General features: G+C 36.6%; 2 protein-coding genes across 9 annotated transcripts; one reads left to right on the forward strand and one right to left on the reverse strand.

Moving 5' to 3' along the window:
* The first annotated feature begins 398 nt into the window (after positions 1 to 398).
* Positions 399 to 4,422, forward strand: LOC129887650 (UBP1-associated protein 2A-like). Of its 7 annotated transcripts, none has more exons than XM_055962824.1 (4): positions 399 to 1,619; positions 1,712 to 2,078; positions 2,665 to 2,701; positions 3,387 to 4,422. In XM_055962824.1, exons 1-2 carry the CDS (start codon positions 503 to 505, stop codon positions 2,065 to 2,067), a joined length of 1,473 nt encoding a protein of 490 aa, XP_055818799.1. In that variant the 5' UTR covers positions 399 to 502; the 3' UTR covers positions 2,068 to 2,078; positions 2,665 to 2,701; positions 3,387 to 4,422. The 7 variants fall into 7 exon arrangements, with proteins under 7 accessions (XP_055818799.1, XP_055818802.1, XP_055818800.1 ...); XM_055962827.1 differs by having other exon boundaries at positions 3,944 to 4,422; XM_055962825.1 differs by having other exon boundaries at positions 2,665 to 2,696.
* A 1,013-nt stretch (positions 4,423 to 5,435) lies between these two features.
* LOC129887653 (protein argonaute 4-like) lies at positions 5,436 to 13,836 on the reverse strand. Of its 2 annotated transcripts, none has more exons than XM_055962830.1 (23): positions 13,683 to 13,836; positions 11,399 to 11,641; positions 11,105 to 11,310; positions 10,799 to 11,023; positions 10,582 to 10,718; positions 10,390 to 10,487; positions 10,210 to 10,307; positions 9,909 to 10,077; positions 9,698 to 9,814; positions 9,506 to 9,613; positions 9,354 to 9,413; positions 9,123 to 9,236; positions 8,861 to 9,026; positions 8,664 to 8,776; positions 8,401 to 8,538; positions 8,084 to 8,214; positions 7,637 to 7,702; positions 7,040 to 7,103; positions 6,827 to 6,938; positions 6,675 to 6,748; positions 6,215 to 6,309; positions 5,950 to 5,981; positions 5,436 to 5,839 (listed from the first exon to the last, which is right to left on the reverse strand). In XM_055962830.1, the coding sequence occupies exons 2-23, from the start codon at positions 11,624 to 11,626 to the stop codon at positions 5,664 to 5,666; spliced, it is 2,727 nt and encodes a 908-aa protein (XP_055818805.1). In that variant the 5' UTR covers positions 11,627 to 11,641; positions 13,683 to 13,836; the 3' UTR covers positions 5,436 to 5,663. The 2 variants fall into 2 exon arrangements, with proteins under 2 accessions (XP_055818805.1, XP_055818806.1); XM_055962831.1 differs by having other exon boundaries at positions 11,399 to 11,683; positions 13,683 to 13,825.
* Between the last annotated feature and the right edge of the window lie 867 nt (positions 13,837 to 14,703).

The raw sequence follows: 14,703 nt of genomic DNA on the forward strand, positions 1-14,703 counted from the left end.
AAATTCTTGATGTATTATAGTAATTATTACTTTATATTTTTTCTGGGCCTTTAATCCTTTATTTTTAATTATCATCTAATGCATTTAGCGAGAATATTATTTTAATATAACTAGTCCAAGTCGCGATCGGAGAAAAATATTTATTTAGCGAGATTATTACTTTATCGAATATTACTATATTGATTGCATTTAGATTATTACATTATTTTGTCAGTGTCGTTTTTTCCTTTTTTTCATTATTTAAACATGTTATGTTATACTCAAGCCAAAGTTGCTCCGAAAATAATCTCCTGTACACTTTATTTTTTTAAATTTCGCTTATAAAATTTTGCTGAATAGATTATTATTCAGATTGTCGAAAAATTAAAACCGACCCGATATGACCAAATCCATACCCCACCCCATAAATATCAGCCCCTACTTCTCCTTATCATCTTCTCACCCGAAACCCTAGCCCCCAAATCAGAAAACCCTAATTTCAACTATTTCTCTCTATATTCCCATGGCGAAGAAGCGAAAAACCAGAGCTTCCGAACCCTCACAACCAGTTGAAGAACCAGTAGAAGAGATTAAGCAAGAACCGGATGCTGAACCCGCACAAGAAGAAGAATACGAAAACGATGTCGTTGAACAAGAAGAAGAAGAAACAGTACATGAAGAGGAAGAAGAAGAACCAGATCCCGAAGAGGAAGATGAAGACGGCGGTGACGATGATGATGAAGAAGAAATACCCGGATCTGGAAATGATGCTGTAGAGGGTAATAATGAAAAGTCTGAACAAGTTAACGGAGGCGCTGAGGTGAAGATGGAAGAAGGTAATGAAGAGGATTTGGAAGATGAGCCACTTGAGAAGCTGTTAGAGCCCTTTACGAAGGATCAACTTACAGCGCTTATTAAAGAAGCTTTAGCTAAATACCCTGATTTCAAAGAAAGTATTCAAAAATTGGCTGATAAAGATCCGGCACACCGGAAAATCTTTGTGCATGGTTTAGGTTGGGATACCACGGCTGAAACCCTAACGAGTGTTTTCGGAATTTACGGTGAGATTGAGGATTGTAAAGCTGTTACTGATAAGGTTTCAGGGAAATCGAAAGGTTATGGGTTTATATTGTTTAAGCATAGGAGTGGTGCTAGGAAAGCTTTGAGAGAACCACAGAAGAAGATTGGTACAAGGATGACGTCTTGTCAGTTGGCTTCTGCTGGGCCGGTTCCGGCTCCTCCACCTAGTTCAGCAGTTCCACCGGTTTCAGAGTATACACAGAGGAAGATTTTTGTTAGCAATGTAGCTGCTGATCTTGAACCTCAAAAGTTGTTTGAGTTCTTCTCAAAGTTTGGTGAAGTTGAGGAGGGTCCGCTTGGATTGGATAAACAAACTGGAAAACCTAAGGGGTTTTGTTTGTTTGTGTATAAGAGTGTTGAGGGTGCTAGAAAAGCATTAGAGGAGCCACATAAGACCTTTGAAGGGCATACCCTTCATTGTCAGAAGGCGATTGATGGACCGAAGCATAATAAGAACTTCTATCAGCAGCAACAGCCTCAGTCGCAACAACATTACCCTCAGCATCATCATAATCAGCCACAGTATTATCATCATCCTGCGAAGAAGGGGAAATATTCAGGTAGTGAACACGTCTGCTTTTTTTAAATATCGCTATTATACCAGATTTGTCATAAAATTGATAGAATTGTTACTTTATCCAAAAAAATCCAGGTAGCAGTGCAGGAGCAGGATCAGCTGGGCATTTGATGGCGCCATCAGGGCCTGCACCTGTGGGATACAATCCTGCTGTGGCAGCTGTGACCCCAGCTCTTGGACAGGCACTGACAGCCCTGTTAGCTACACAGGGAGCTGGTTTGGGGATTGGGAATTTGCTTGGAGGTCTTAGTGGGCCAGTGAATCATCAGGGTGTGCCACCAGTGATGAGCAATGCAACAGGATATGGTGCCCAGGGTGCTGCTGGTGGATATGGAGCTCAGCCTCATATGCAATACCAAAACCCGCAGATGCAGGGTGGTGCAAGACCACAAGGTGGTGGTGCACCATACTCGGGCTATGGAGGTCATTAGGAAAACTTAAGGTGTGATTTCTTTCTCATGCCTTGTGTGTTGGTTTCTATCGGTTATATATATAGTTCACATGGGACTTCTTACTATGATCTTGACCGGACGTGTGAATTTGCTTATTTCGTATCCAATTTAAATATAATGGATTTTCATTGGTTTTAAAGGCTGGGGTACCTATAAGCAAAGTGTAGAATGCATGCTTGACTAAATATCTAGCCAGCTAGACATTTGCTTAATTTGCACTAGTGACTAGAATTACTTGTAAATCTGAAAATCTAGGTGGAGTAGAGCATACTTTCAGATCTGATCATGTAAGAGAAAGGTTTTGTCTCACTGTATGGAATCTTAGTCTCACTCCTCTCTTGGAGGAAGCCTTTGATGAGATGTTATGAATGTGTAACTTCGCTATAGTAATTGCTAACTTGATGCTGCTGATTGTTGGTTCTTCCACAACTTTGCTCTACTGAAGGAGAAATCATGATAAGATAACCTCACGTTGCCTTTATTAAATTTTTTAGGAGTTTTTTATATAAAAAAAGTTTACACCGAATTGCAAAAGAATTTCATGGTTCTTTCTTTTCATTCTGTTTTCTTGGACAGGTATCTGTAATGCTATGTGGCTGTACTTCCAAGTAAGGTAAAACTTCTTGATTTGTTGTTTAGTTCATAAGTTTTGCAGCTCATATTTATTTGGTTCGTCTGTCTGTTACTATATCTTGTTTGTGTTAAATTTCTGTCTTACATAAATCTTTAAACTCTTCTTTTACTTCTCCGAAGGTATTACTTACAGATGCATTTCATGGTTTTTTCTGCTAAAAGTATTTTCTACTTCGATTTTTATGTTTTACCTATTCACTGTGCAGATTCCTTCATAAATGCATCAAACTTTTAGTTTTGGACTGGTGATTCTTCTGAAGTTCCGGGCACTCTCCAAATGAAGTCTTTTACTATCACAAAAGTTACCTTTTGTTTAAAGACCATAATCTTTAATGTGTATTTTCTTTTTATTCAAGTACTTTTATTCTGGTGAATGTTTTTAAACACTGTGTAGTATTTTGCACTAAATTTTTCTATCTTAAAAGGATTGAGGAGGTAGGGTATCCTACCCTTATCTCACCAGTATTTTAGATACTTAGCAATGTCTTTTCAACTTCCAACATCTTATTTTCTGAGTGGTTTCTTCTACTGATCCACAAAATACCTGATTGTCTCATAACAAGCAACTTTTGCTTTTCCCTCTGTTCAAATAAATGAAGTAATGAGCACATCGAATGGTCTGCTAATTTGTTTTAAGGATTGTCATGTAGCAATTGCTGTTGCAGGTAAAAGGTGATGTTCATGGCATTTCAGTGCAGGTGTCTTCTGTTTCCTCCAATTTTTCCATGCTGATACTTGTTATGCTTGTTTGTGCGTGTGTGTGGTGGGGGTTGGGGGTAAGAATACATTTATATATAGATTGAATGCTGATTTTATCTCCACGTTGCAATCACATGAATTTCTATACAGATATTTAATAGGTAAAGATTTGATTCACGGCGGGATTAATTTTTTTTGAAGTATGGACTATTGGGTTGTTTTTAACCTTAAAGTAGTGGTTGGAGAAAGGGAAAGGCATCTTGAATGTTCCATAAAATCGGTTTACAAACAGTTGTACAAAATGACTGTAGGGATTTCTTTTCCTCTCTTTTTCTAGGGGGTTGGGGATTGTGCCAAAGTTTCTGCTATTTTGAAATTTAAAACCTGCCTATGAAGAGGAAGGGGAAGTGTGTTTCTATCCTAGTTGATCTCTTTAACATTATCTTGTAACATTCATGAAGTGGTGGAATCCAAACAAGGGTATATGCAAGAATGCCATGTAGCTTTAATGTTTTGCATCCAGGGTCTGAGCAGGTTGTTCTCGTGGCATTTGAAGTAGAAGTCTTGTCAAGACGGATGCCTGGTCAGATATGCAGAATTGTTTCTACTGATGTTTATAGAATGATGGCAAAGGTGCATAGTATGGCCTTCCTGTCATGAGGTGATAAAATTGGTTAACATTCCACTTGTGCTTTGTCATTGAGTAACCTTCTACCTATTCTAACCCAGCATGACGACTACTACTATCGGTTGAGTTGATCCTGTTGGCGTTGTACTCTTTCAAAACTGGGAAAAGAATGAAGTAAAGCTTCTTGCACCACGGAATAATGGATGTACAAGAAACTAACTACGAAAATTGACATGACAAAATCAGGGAAGACTGGGTTTTAGCTTGGCTTTACTTTTGTCGATCTCTAACGTTGAGTTGTTCTAGTTTTGAGTTTTCTAGCATTGAAATATTATTTGAATTGGGTAAATGAAAGGGGCGGTCAATAGCTCTAACATCTGTGCTCCACTTTATATGTTGCTTGGTTTGAATCATTTAGCATTTCGACATTTTTACTATAATAATGTAACTGATATTTTAACTTAATAGTATTAACAAAGAAATAATATACTTTGTGCCTGCATTTAGAAGAAAAATTGTTCCACAACCATTGGTCTAAAATATAATTCGGACTCAACAGGTTATGACAAAGCTACGAGATTAATATATGAATGCACTAAGGTATACTGTTTGAACTAAACATAATTACAGACGTTCAGGCATTCCATGGGGAATTTTCAATAATATTTTGAAATACTTTTATAACATAGTTTAATATATAGTATTATAATTGGGAAAATTATTTATATATTGGGTCATTCTTGTATAAAAGGTGTAAATAATTGAAATATTTTCGCGATAAGTTGATACTTCATAAAATATTAGATTATTATCCTTATTTAAGGTTCCAACCCTTAATATAGATCGGTGAAAGCAAATACGATTAAAATATGGTTCTTTATATATCAATTAAAATCTGTTTATTTATCTTATTAGACTTGTTTTAACTGCATTGGAAATTTCATCATTTTAATCTGATTTTCATTGTAATTATAGATAATTAGAGACTGTCCACGAGTTTTGAGTTTTCGGACAAGGTTGACAGCAGAGCAGTACAACATACCTAACTAGACCACATATATAGGTGGCAGTCCCAAATTCATATCAAGAATTAACATCAAAATCAATCGGATCAATATCAAGCTCTACGGCTCGTGATCTATTGACCACAAGTGGAACACACATGTAATACCACTTGACCAAACACCAATAATTTCATTTCAATTATAATAGTGGCCAAGTTATCTATTTGGTCACCTCACCAGTAAGCCTAAACATACTACAAAATAGTAAAAGATTTCCCAACTTTTAACCTGCCAAAAATCTGATAAGGGAAAATATTAATCCACAAGAGCAAACAAACAAGCTGCCATGACATGATTAACGAAATGAATGAAACGCACAAGAATAAAAACAACTAGTCATGTCCATAACTTAGTAGCACCAAAACATAAGTACATGATCCAAAATAAGTTGAAACAGCAAACCACAAAGCCAAAAGATGTAAAATCTTCAGCAGTGTGATTCACCTAAGTCTAGACAAAATGTTCAACTACCGTCTTCTCAAAAGAGTTTTGAACCAGCAACTATTCACAAACCACACATTAAAAAAGAAAGCAGGAGGCTACGGCAGGCCTCAACAAAAGAACATAGAGCTGGAAACTTTTTCCTCCAGCTTTGGAAGCTGAGGAACGGAAACTGGTCCAGCATTGGTTACTCCATTATGGCTTGAGGAAGTCTCTGATGCATCTTCAAATTTCATCCACTGTCCCATTTGCGTTGCAGCCAGATGAGCATAACAGATGGGGGCAACTGTATGTAAGCACAAAGAATGAGCACAAAAAAGAGGAGAGAATGTGCTGTATTCAGAAAAATATATTTGGCACAATAGTTTTTGCCCAAGAAAATAAAACGAAACTTACCAACAGATATAGCAGTGGTGCTTCTCTGGTACCTGCAAGGATGATATAACAATATTTGTTAAAGCAAACATTTGGCCGAAAACTAAAAATTGTTAAAAAAAAAATTCAATTCATGTTTGCAAAAACAACGTTCACTTCTTTTTCTGATATTTTTCTAAGTTGAAACTAATAGTTGCGGTTATCAGTCCATCTTTGTACACTACTAAGTTGAAACTAAAAGTAGCGGCTATCAGTGCATTTACGAGATACTTAATGCAATACTTACACGTAAGAGAGATTATGAACAAGCTCTTGAAGATCATCAGCAGAGAAACCCAATTCATCATACAAGACATGATAGTGTGTAGGACGAGTTGTACCCTACAAAACAGTCATTGTCAAAATAAGTTATACCATTAGATGATGTAGCACAAACAGTTTATTGATTAATTGAGAATAAATCAACAACATTCAGCAACTAAGTTGCGAGTTAAGCTTTGAAACTATTGTTGAACTAGCGATTCTAGGACAAATATGTTCCTAAGAAAATAGTTCACCGACTTAACAAGATGCAAATATTTGAAGGAAGAATTACTGCAGAATAGTATGGCTAACGCGTTTGGCCAAAACAAATGTCAGATATATGCCAATGCAACCATAAACAGCAGGAATCTTAGAATGAAATACCAAAGCAATTAGGGAGAAAAGAAAGATGGAAAAGAGAACTAAGAGCACATAAGTCTCACAATCATTCCAGCATGGGCACACAAGTAGAAGTCATAATTCCTCGGGTGACAGACTTTGTTGTCTATGATTGTGCCTGCAAAAAGTGAATGCGTAAGCAATTTCAACCAGTGGAATAGTTGCAACTAATATCCTCTGAGTTCCAGTGGGGTACCTGGAGGAACATTGTTAGGATCATTAGGCTGGAAAAACTTGGTATGATGATTCTTCTGGGCAACTATCACCACAAACTTGGGTGACCACTTTTCATCAAGAAATTTACAAGCCTAATTAATCAATAAATAACACAAACGATTTAGTACAATTACATCTCAGTTTACCCGAGTCAAGTTCAATATACATCAAGAAAGCATTTAGCAGGCAAAACCTCAATAATCTGGTCCAGTTCAACATTCAGAACTTGACTAAACTGAGACTCACTGACACCATCCCTGAAATTTTGAACAAGACAACACAATTAACAAAAATATTTCACAAGAAGCCTCTCGACCATTGCCACATAAGGAACTGCATATGATGAATTTCATCTCAGGGAAAAGTCAAACCTAGGAGTATCAAGTTGATCTACAACATGCCATATATACTGCTCCCAAATTGATTAAACCCAAATTTCAACCCAGAATAATCATCAACTAACATTTAGATCATGACCTTACCACAAATGTTTTACGCTGTTTACTCTGGGTGAGGCTATAAGCAGCACATCTTTAACATCTCAAGTACATCAAGACTTTTACAGAAAAGTTCTTCTCCAAATCGTATCACTTGAAAGTTTTTATTTGTGCCCATTTGAATCATTGACTCTGGTTCTACTTCCATTTCATGTGAGCAAATATTTGGAGCATTTATTCAACAGAATGAAGATACAAAAAAAAGCATTTACACAACGGAACAGCACTTGTATATATAGCACACATTTAGCTGGAATTAAATGAAATATAAGAGAATGATGGCTGAAAGTCACCTGAATATTATTATATGCTCAGGCTTCCTTTTACCAGAGCTCACATAAAAATCAAGCAAAGCCTCCCTGCAATTTTGTAGCTTAATTATTTCTGGGAAATGCTACAATAGTGGATTAAACTAACAAATACAACTTCTTTATTCACTGAGACCACTGTTTATATCTCGCTACATGCATAATATCCATTCAAACACTAAAAGTAGATTCTCATGTTTGTTTTCACAAAAATGCGTCAGAGTTATGTTAAACTGGCTCACTCAAAACCACAAAAGGATAATAATAGTGAGATTGCACGTCTAACTAAAATACATAAGGCCCAAGCTCTGTCAAGTTGTTGTGGTAAAGAGAACTCCATCTGAGACTTTAATTAATTAACTGCGAGCAGTAGCCCCATAAACTAAGCCCCCACCCAAAAAATAAAAAGGGAAACCTGAAAGGCAAACTCACCTCATTATTCCCTCATCTTCAGTGTCAGAAACACGTTTAAATAAGTTGTCTATCATCTCCACTTTAGGAGACTGAGTACGAACTGAAGCTCTGTAACGAGAAATCGAAGGCCACTGCCTTGAGCTGACAACCTGGTCAAGTTAACAATGAACACACAGATTTAAACCATTATAAATTTTAAGGGGGGGGGGGGGATGCAATATATGTCCTTTTACACATTAGGCCTTTGTAAGTACCAAAACAATCAAATAATCACTGGATTTGATTGGTTACAAAGAAAACGAAAATAAGATTTACTGAAACTTGACAGATTGTACCGCTGCAATTGATGGGACATCAGATTGGCCAGGAGAGCCATGGGACACATCCATCCCAAGAATAATGGTAGGGACCTTAGATACCATAGGGATCGCAGGAGAATGTTCAACAGTTAGCATAGAATTTAAACCTCCAAGCTGCCAAGAAGTAAAAGATGATTAGGAACACATTTTGAGATATCAAAAGAAACAAGGAGAAGTGGGAAAAACAAGATGCCTCGGGGATGATAGCATAGCACACAACTGATGTTTGGAACTCTCACCTTTGCGTTTATCTTCAGGAGCACATTGGTGATATATTGATCATTGACTCTTGTTGGAGCTATACACTGGGTCACAATGCCATACTCAGCAAGATTCTTTCGTTTCCATGGTCCTGTTACATCAGCCATCTAAAGCTCAAGAGATCCTCTTGTTGGAGGTTAGCTATTAATCAAGACAACAAGTACGTTATACTAACCGTATACGTCACAGTTTTTCCTCTCAGGAAGCAGACAAAGCAGAAATTTAGGTGCCCCAGGAAGCTTAGATTGGACCTGTTCAAACATTTTCTCAACTCTAACAAGTGGTGGAGCCCTTCTGACTTGTGGCGACTCCTCAAAAACATCAAATGGATCTTCCACCATCTGAACACGTTTTATAAAAAAAATCAAAAAGGAAGAATGATCAGTCAGTTATCTTTACACTCGGTTTCAAGAAATTGTGAATTTGAGGGAACTTACAATTCCTTTCATTTTTCCACATTTGATCAGATCACTGACTAGCCCTTGTATGTTACAGCGAGCAGAAAAATTGACAACGGCCCAGCGTTCTATCTTCGTGGGATCAACTAGTCTCTGCCATTACAGATAAAATGTGACAAGGAGATACAAAGCAGATCATAACTAAAGGAACAATGAGGCTCAGTAAATAGATCAAGTGGAAACATCATGTTAGAAGAAGTGATTCTGAACCTTATTATTGAAATTCCATCTGCCATTACGAGGGACGAAGTCATCACCACCTGTCTTCAACTGATGAAATATAAAAGGTAAGGAGACTGAATTTCCAAATGCACAACATGAGGTTATGAATCCTAGCTGAGTAGTAGTGATTATTTAAATACCTTTGGTGGAGGAAGAACACGTCCTTCAACCTGAGTAAAGTTACTGCTAATCGATATTCCACAGGAACGAAGCAGAGGCTCAGCATCATATTGGTTGATTTTGAGAGCCTAAACCAAACCACTAGATAATTAGTGCCAATTCACCAGAATATTGTGAAAGATTCTTTTGATTTAGGTAAATAAAAACCTTACATTGCTTAAGACTTGCATCCTCTCCTGAGGCTTTTGCCTTGATTTCTCCACTAGTGAAGACCTCTGGAATGTGGACAAGGATTTTGTGTATCTTTGTAATGACACCAAAGAACATAGCTGAAACAATTCACAGAAAACTTGAGGTTATCATACGCACAGCACAGAGAACAAAACACTGGCATAGGCCTCTAAATTTAACCTAGTAGCTTACCTCAATTGGGAAAAAGGTGGGACGTTTTGGTTTCCCAACATTTATGCATGGTAAATCAGCAGAATAACGCAACTCTATGTTGCGGTGGTTGACAAAGTAATCATACACAGTAACTTCAGTTGTTTGGACCTCACCATCTGCATCTTTTCCTTTCTGCTTCAGGGTAAACCTAAATAGAAAATGAAGATGAATTTTACAATCTTGCTTCTGGAAATAAAGGATAACTGCCTTGAGCAGGTGCTACGTAATCATGCCAAGGTTTAAATAAGAAGAAATAACTAAAGAAAGAAAGGAAACATACAGTTGTTCACGACAAGGCCGGTCGCTCAATCCAGTAATCTTGTACTCTTGATTAGTGGGGCTCGTCTTCACCCTCAAATTCTTGAGTATACGTTTTGCCTAATAAATTGTGTATAGCTAATCCTTGCTTAGCTACAGTGCACATAACTAGATGAACAGATCATCAGAAACAAGAATCTACCTTTGCCCAATCCAGTGAAAAAGGATCCTTCGCGTTTTGATTTGCAATCAAGAAGTCCACGACAGGCCCAGGCTGGATAATCATTGTTGTAGACACATCTGCAATTGAAACAAAAGAACAGCATTAAAATCACTGTGTTAGCATAGAAATATGAAAGGTGATACTTGAGATATTAACCACTAGAGTCATTACCAATGTTCAAAGACAAGCCACTCTGGGTAGTCCGGAAGCTGGAATGGAATCCTCGACAACCAAGAACACCAGCACCGACATCAACAAAGTTCTTTGGATCATTGTGGAAAAAGGATTGTCGAACAAGCAGGCAACCCCTGATACAAGAACATCAACTAAATGAAGCGAGAAGACAGAGTCTTTAAACCCCAAGTGAGAAGAAACAACAATTACTTACTGCTTTGCAGCATGCTGCCTCAGAATTATATCCAAGACTCTCAAGGCTTCCATAGAGTTCTCCGACTCTTGACCACGTAGAGCATTTGCAATCGCCTGCATCGGGATTTTGGCAGCAAAACTGAGCTCCACCTTGAAAGTTTTTGACTGGTAAGGACGACGTAACCTCTTCCTGTCAGCTTCATTGGGACTTCCATGTCCACCGGGGCTGCTATTACCATTGTTCCTGAACATAAAAGTTGTACACAGACGGTCAAAACTGGTATAAGTGCAGGGAAAAGTCAACTCAGCCTTTTTGAAAACCAACCTATTTGATGTCACATCATCTAGGACAACAGTAAACTCCATTTTATTCCGAGGGAGTGCTCCAATGGTAAACAAGCTTTTTTCACCGTCATAGGCAAATTCCTTTCCAGCTAATTCTGTATCATAAGTTTCGTGCACTCGGTCTAAGACCTTCCTTCCAACTCCCTTCCCATCGACTGGTCGACCATCTTCATAGAATAGGGCAACCTGTCAAAGAATAGAGTTAAAGGGCAGGGAATTATAAATATAGAGAATTAAGAAAAGAAGACATGTAAATATAGGGAAGTACACATACACTGTAGTGAAAGAAGTGACCATCCACATTGGTCACATTCACTTTAAAGTGATTCGTAAGGATTTGAATCTTCTGTCCCTTGTTTCCAACTCCTCGTCTGGCCATGGGAACACGTAAGACCTTTTTCTTCACTGGCTCTAGTTCTGATTTTGCAGGAGTGAAATCTGGTGGAACAGGGGGAGGAGGTGGCAGACCCTCTGCTGCTCCATTTGTGCCTTCTTCAGCCATATCAAGATCCCCTATCTGAAACAGGAAATTCTGAATTTTAGGAAAGATGAACTGCAACTGCAAACATCATTCAAAGATGTACTCCAGAAGTAAGGTTATCAGTAAACATTATCAGAGTACTACTAATCAAAGAAAATAGTGTATCAGTGTAACAAAACTGAAAGTGTCTAAATTTAGAAAATAATTATGAAGACAAGGCAAGTATCATTCATACAAGGAAAAGGGAACACACATTTCAAAATATCAGGTGAAAGACATCTCTTTTTTCTCTGAAAGAAAAGGTAAAAGACATCACTAAGACACTGCAAAGTACTCCTTATCATATTAGGAAAAACACTACAAACTACTCCTTACCATATTCGGAAAGAAAAAAAAAGAGAAACAACACCAACATACGACCATTCAAGTTGACATATCAATGAAGGAATTGCTTGAAAACCCATAATGTCATAAATGTCCACCAAAAAAATGAAGGGTGTGGAGTATCTACATCTATAAAAGAAATATCTACATCTTTTTAATATTTTACCTATGACAGGTCTTTCATATTTTTCTTTTTTCTGGTCAGAAAAGGAAAATCATGAAACAGAAGAAGTAAAACAAATAAGCAAATGCAAATCTTACTAAAGACTTCATTCCTAAAGACAAAGCCATGCACAGTAAACCAAACTAAAGGTCCTGAAATAAAACTCAACAACACAACATAATTTTTAGCACTAACTCAACAAAAGTCACAAGAAAGGCTTGAAGTGAGGCCTACGAAAACAAAAACGCCGTGAAATACTAACTTAGCTGCTGCATTTTATTTCACCACGAAGAGTTTTTACGCAAAACATCAAGAAAAACAAAACCTTAAAATCTAGAACAGAACCAACTAGCAAGACAGACATAGTAAGAGCCGAAAAGGCAGCTTACTATAAAATACCGTTCACAGTCCAATGACAAGAGTCTAAACAGAGAAGACATTGCTGAGTAAAAACGTAGAAAATAGCACAAGTATTACTCAAAATATATCAATTTCCAAAATCCAATCAATAATACAAACATGCAAGCCAATAAAATCACAAATAGAAAGATAACCTCTGATATTTCACACACAAATCTAGTTTTTTCTCCTTCAGGTTTAGAAAAGACTTTCCAACATAAGTGCAAGTCAAACAGATCTAGCTAGATCCACAAAAACCGATAAATTTTTTCTTTAAAAATACAACAAAAATCAGAAAAACTATAGTGCAAACTCCTTAAATGGAGACATAACAAACATGCAAGCCAGGAAAACCACATGTAAATGACATAGAAATAAAATACATGATATTTCATCTCACAAAACCATTTTTTTCCTTTTTTCAATTTGGTGTTCTCCAGTTTCTGGGTTTTATCAAAAGAAATTTTCAACAGAAAACAGTAGAAAAACACAACCCAAAAAAAAACCAGAAAATACTCAAATCCCCAAAATCACCCAAACAATATTTCTGATTTTTTGTAAATTATTTTTTCTTTCAGTTTTAGTCAGCATATTTCAGCAGAAACCCAAAAAGTTTCAACAGACAGCCAAAAAAAAAAGTCAAAAAATAATCAAACCCCACAAATTATTCAGCCAAATCACTCAAACTAAAGCAGCATTGACTGATTCATCAGCATAAAAAACTCAAATCCCCAAAATCTCCCAAACAATATTTATGTTTTGTAAATTCTTTTTATGCAGTTTTCGTCAACATCTTTCAGAAGAAAAATCAAAAATAAACAAAGCCCACAAATTATTCAGTCAAAATCACTCAAACTAAAGCAACATTGACTGATTCATCAGCTTAAAAACTCAAATCCACCAAAAAAAAATAAAAAATCTTAACTTTTCTTGAACATCTTTAAGCAGAAACCCAGAAGCTTTCTCATCACACACAACAACAAAAAAATCAAACAATAAACAAACCCCACGAAATTTTCGACCAAAATAACTCAAGCTAAAGCAGCATTGACCTTTTCACAAATAGAAAAAAACCACAAAAACCACAAAAATACTTCAAGAAACAACAAAATTTTGGTAAAAGGAGTATACCTTCTGCTCAAAAGAGGCAGATGAAGCACCAAAATCAAGAACAAAACCCTAATGGAACACGAGAAAAGAGGGGGGAGCAAGAGAGTGACAATTTTATGAGAGAGTGGACTCCGAAAAAAGAGAGTATTTAGTACCCTCCCAACAGTTACGAGTGAGCCTAAAATACTGCCTCTTTACACCTTTTTTGCCCTTTTTTGTGTCTCTCTATGTGATCTCCACGTGTCCCTCCACCTTAATTATAATTTATAATAATTATTTGTCTGTGAAAACTTTACTTATATAAAGTGATATACCTAAAAAAATAATAGATAGACTTGTAGATACTAGTATTCACTAAAATTCTGATTTCGTTAGTACTTATTTTTATTTTTAAAATATAAAGGAAATAAGCCAATGCCGTCAAATCTCGTTATAACAATTTTTCATATAATTATATTTTACTAAAACAATTCATAAGTATTTACTGAGATGAAGTATTCATTGCTTATCCAGCATGATCGTATGAAGTCATAATTCACCCAACAATGTTATTTAGGATAAACAAAAATTGGGGATTGAATGGGAGCAAAATTCATGTTAATGATTGAGATGTTCAGTAGTTGACTCATTTCTTTTTTTGTGGTAGTTCCAGACCCTACGACTAAGCAAAAATGGAGAAGAAAAGAGATCTTGGAAAATCGTCAATCATCATAATTAGTGAACAAGTGTAAGTTTTGTTGTTTGATAGTATAAAGTACTAACCAGATCGAGGAACGTGTCCTGAAGTGAGGGATGCGAACGAGTGAAATTACTGTGTTCCAATTTTTATTCTTGCATCGATCTCCAGAATCGAATTTTTATGTTATATTATACTTATCTGTAATAATAATATGATAGATATTTACGGATGACATAGTTCTGGCAGACCAAATTCGTGGTGGATTAACACTAAGCTGGAGATTTAGACATGCACCCAAGAATCTAAAGGGGTCGAGTAAAGCAAATTCGATAAAAACTACTTGGAGTGCAAGTTCAATGATGT

This window comes from Solanum dulcamara, chromosome 4 (assembly GCF_947179165.1).
Source record: "Solanum dulcamara chromosome 4, daSolDulc1.2, whole genome shotgun sequence".
Lineage (NCBI taxonomy): Eukaryota > Viridiplantae > Streptophyta > Magnoliopsida > Solanales > Solanaceae > Solanum > Solanum dulcamara.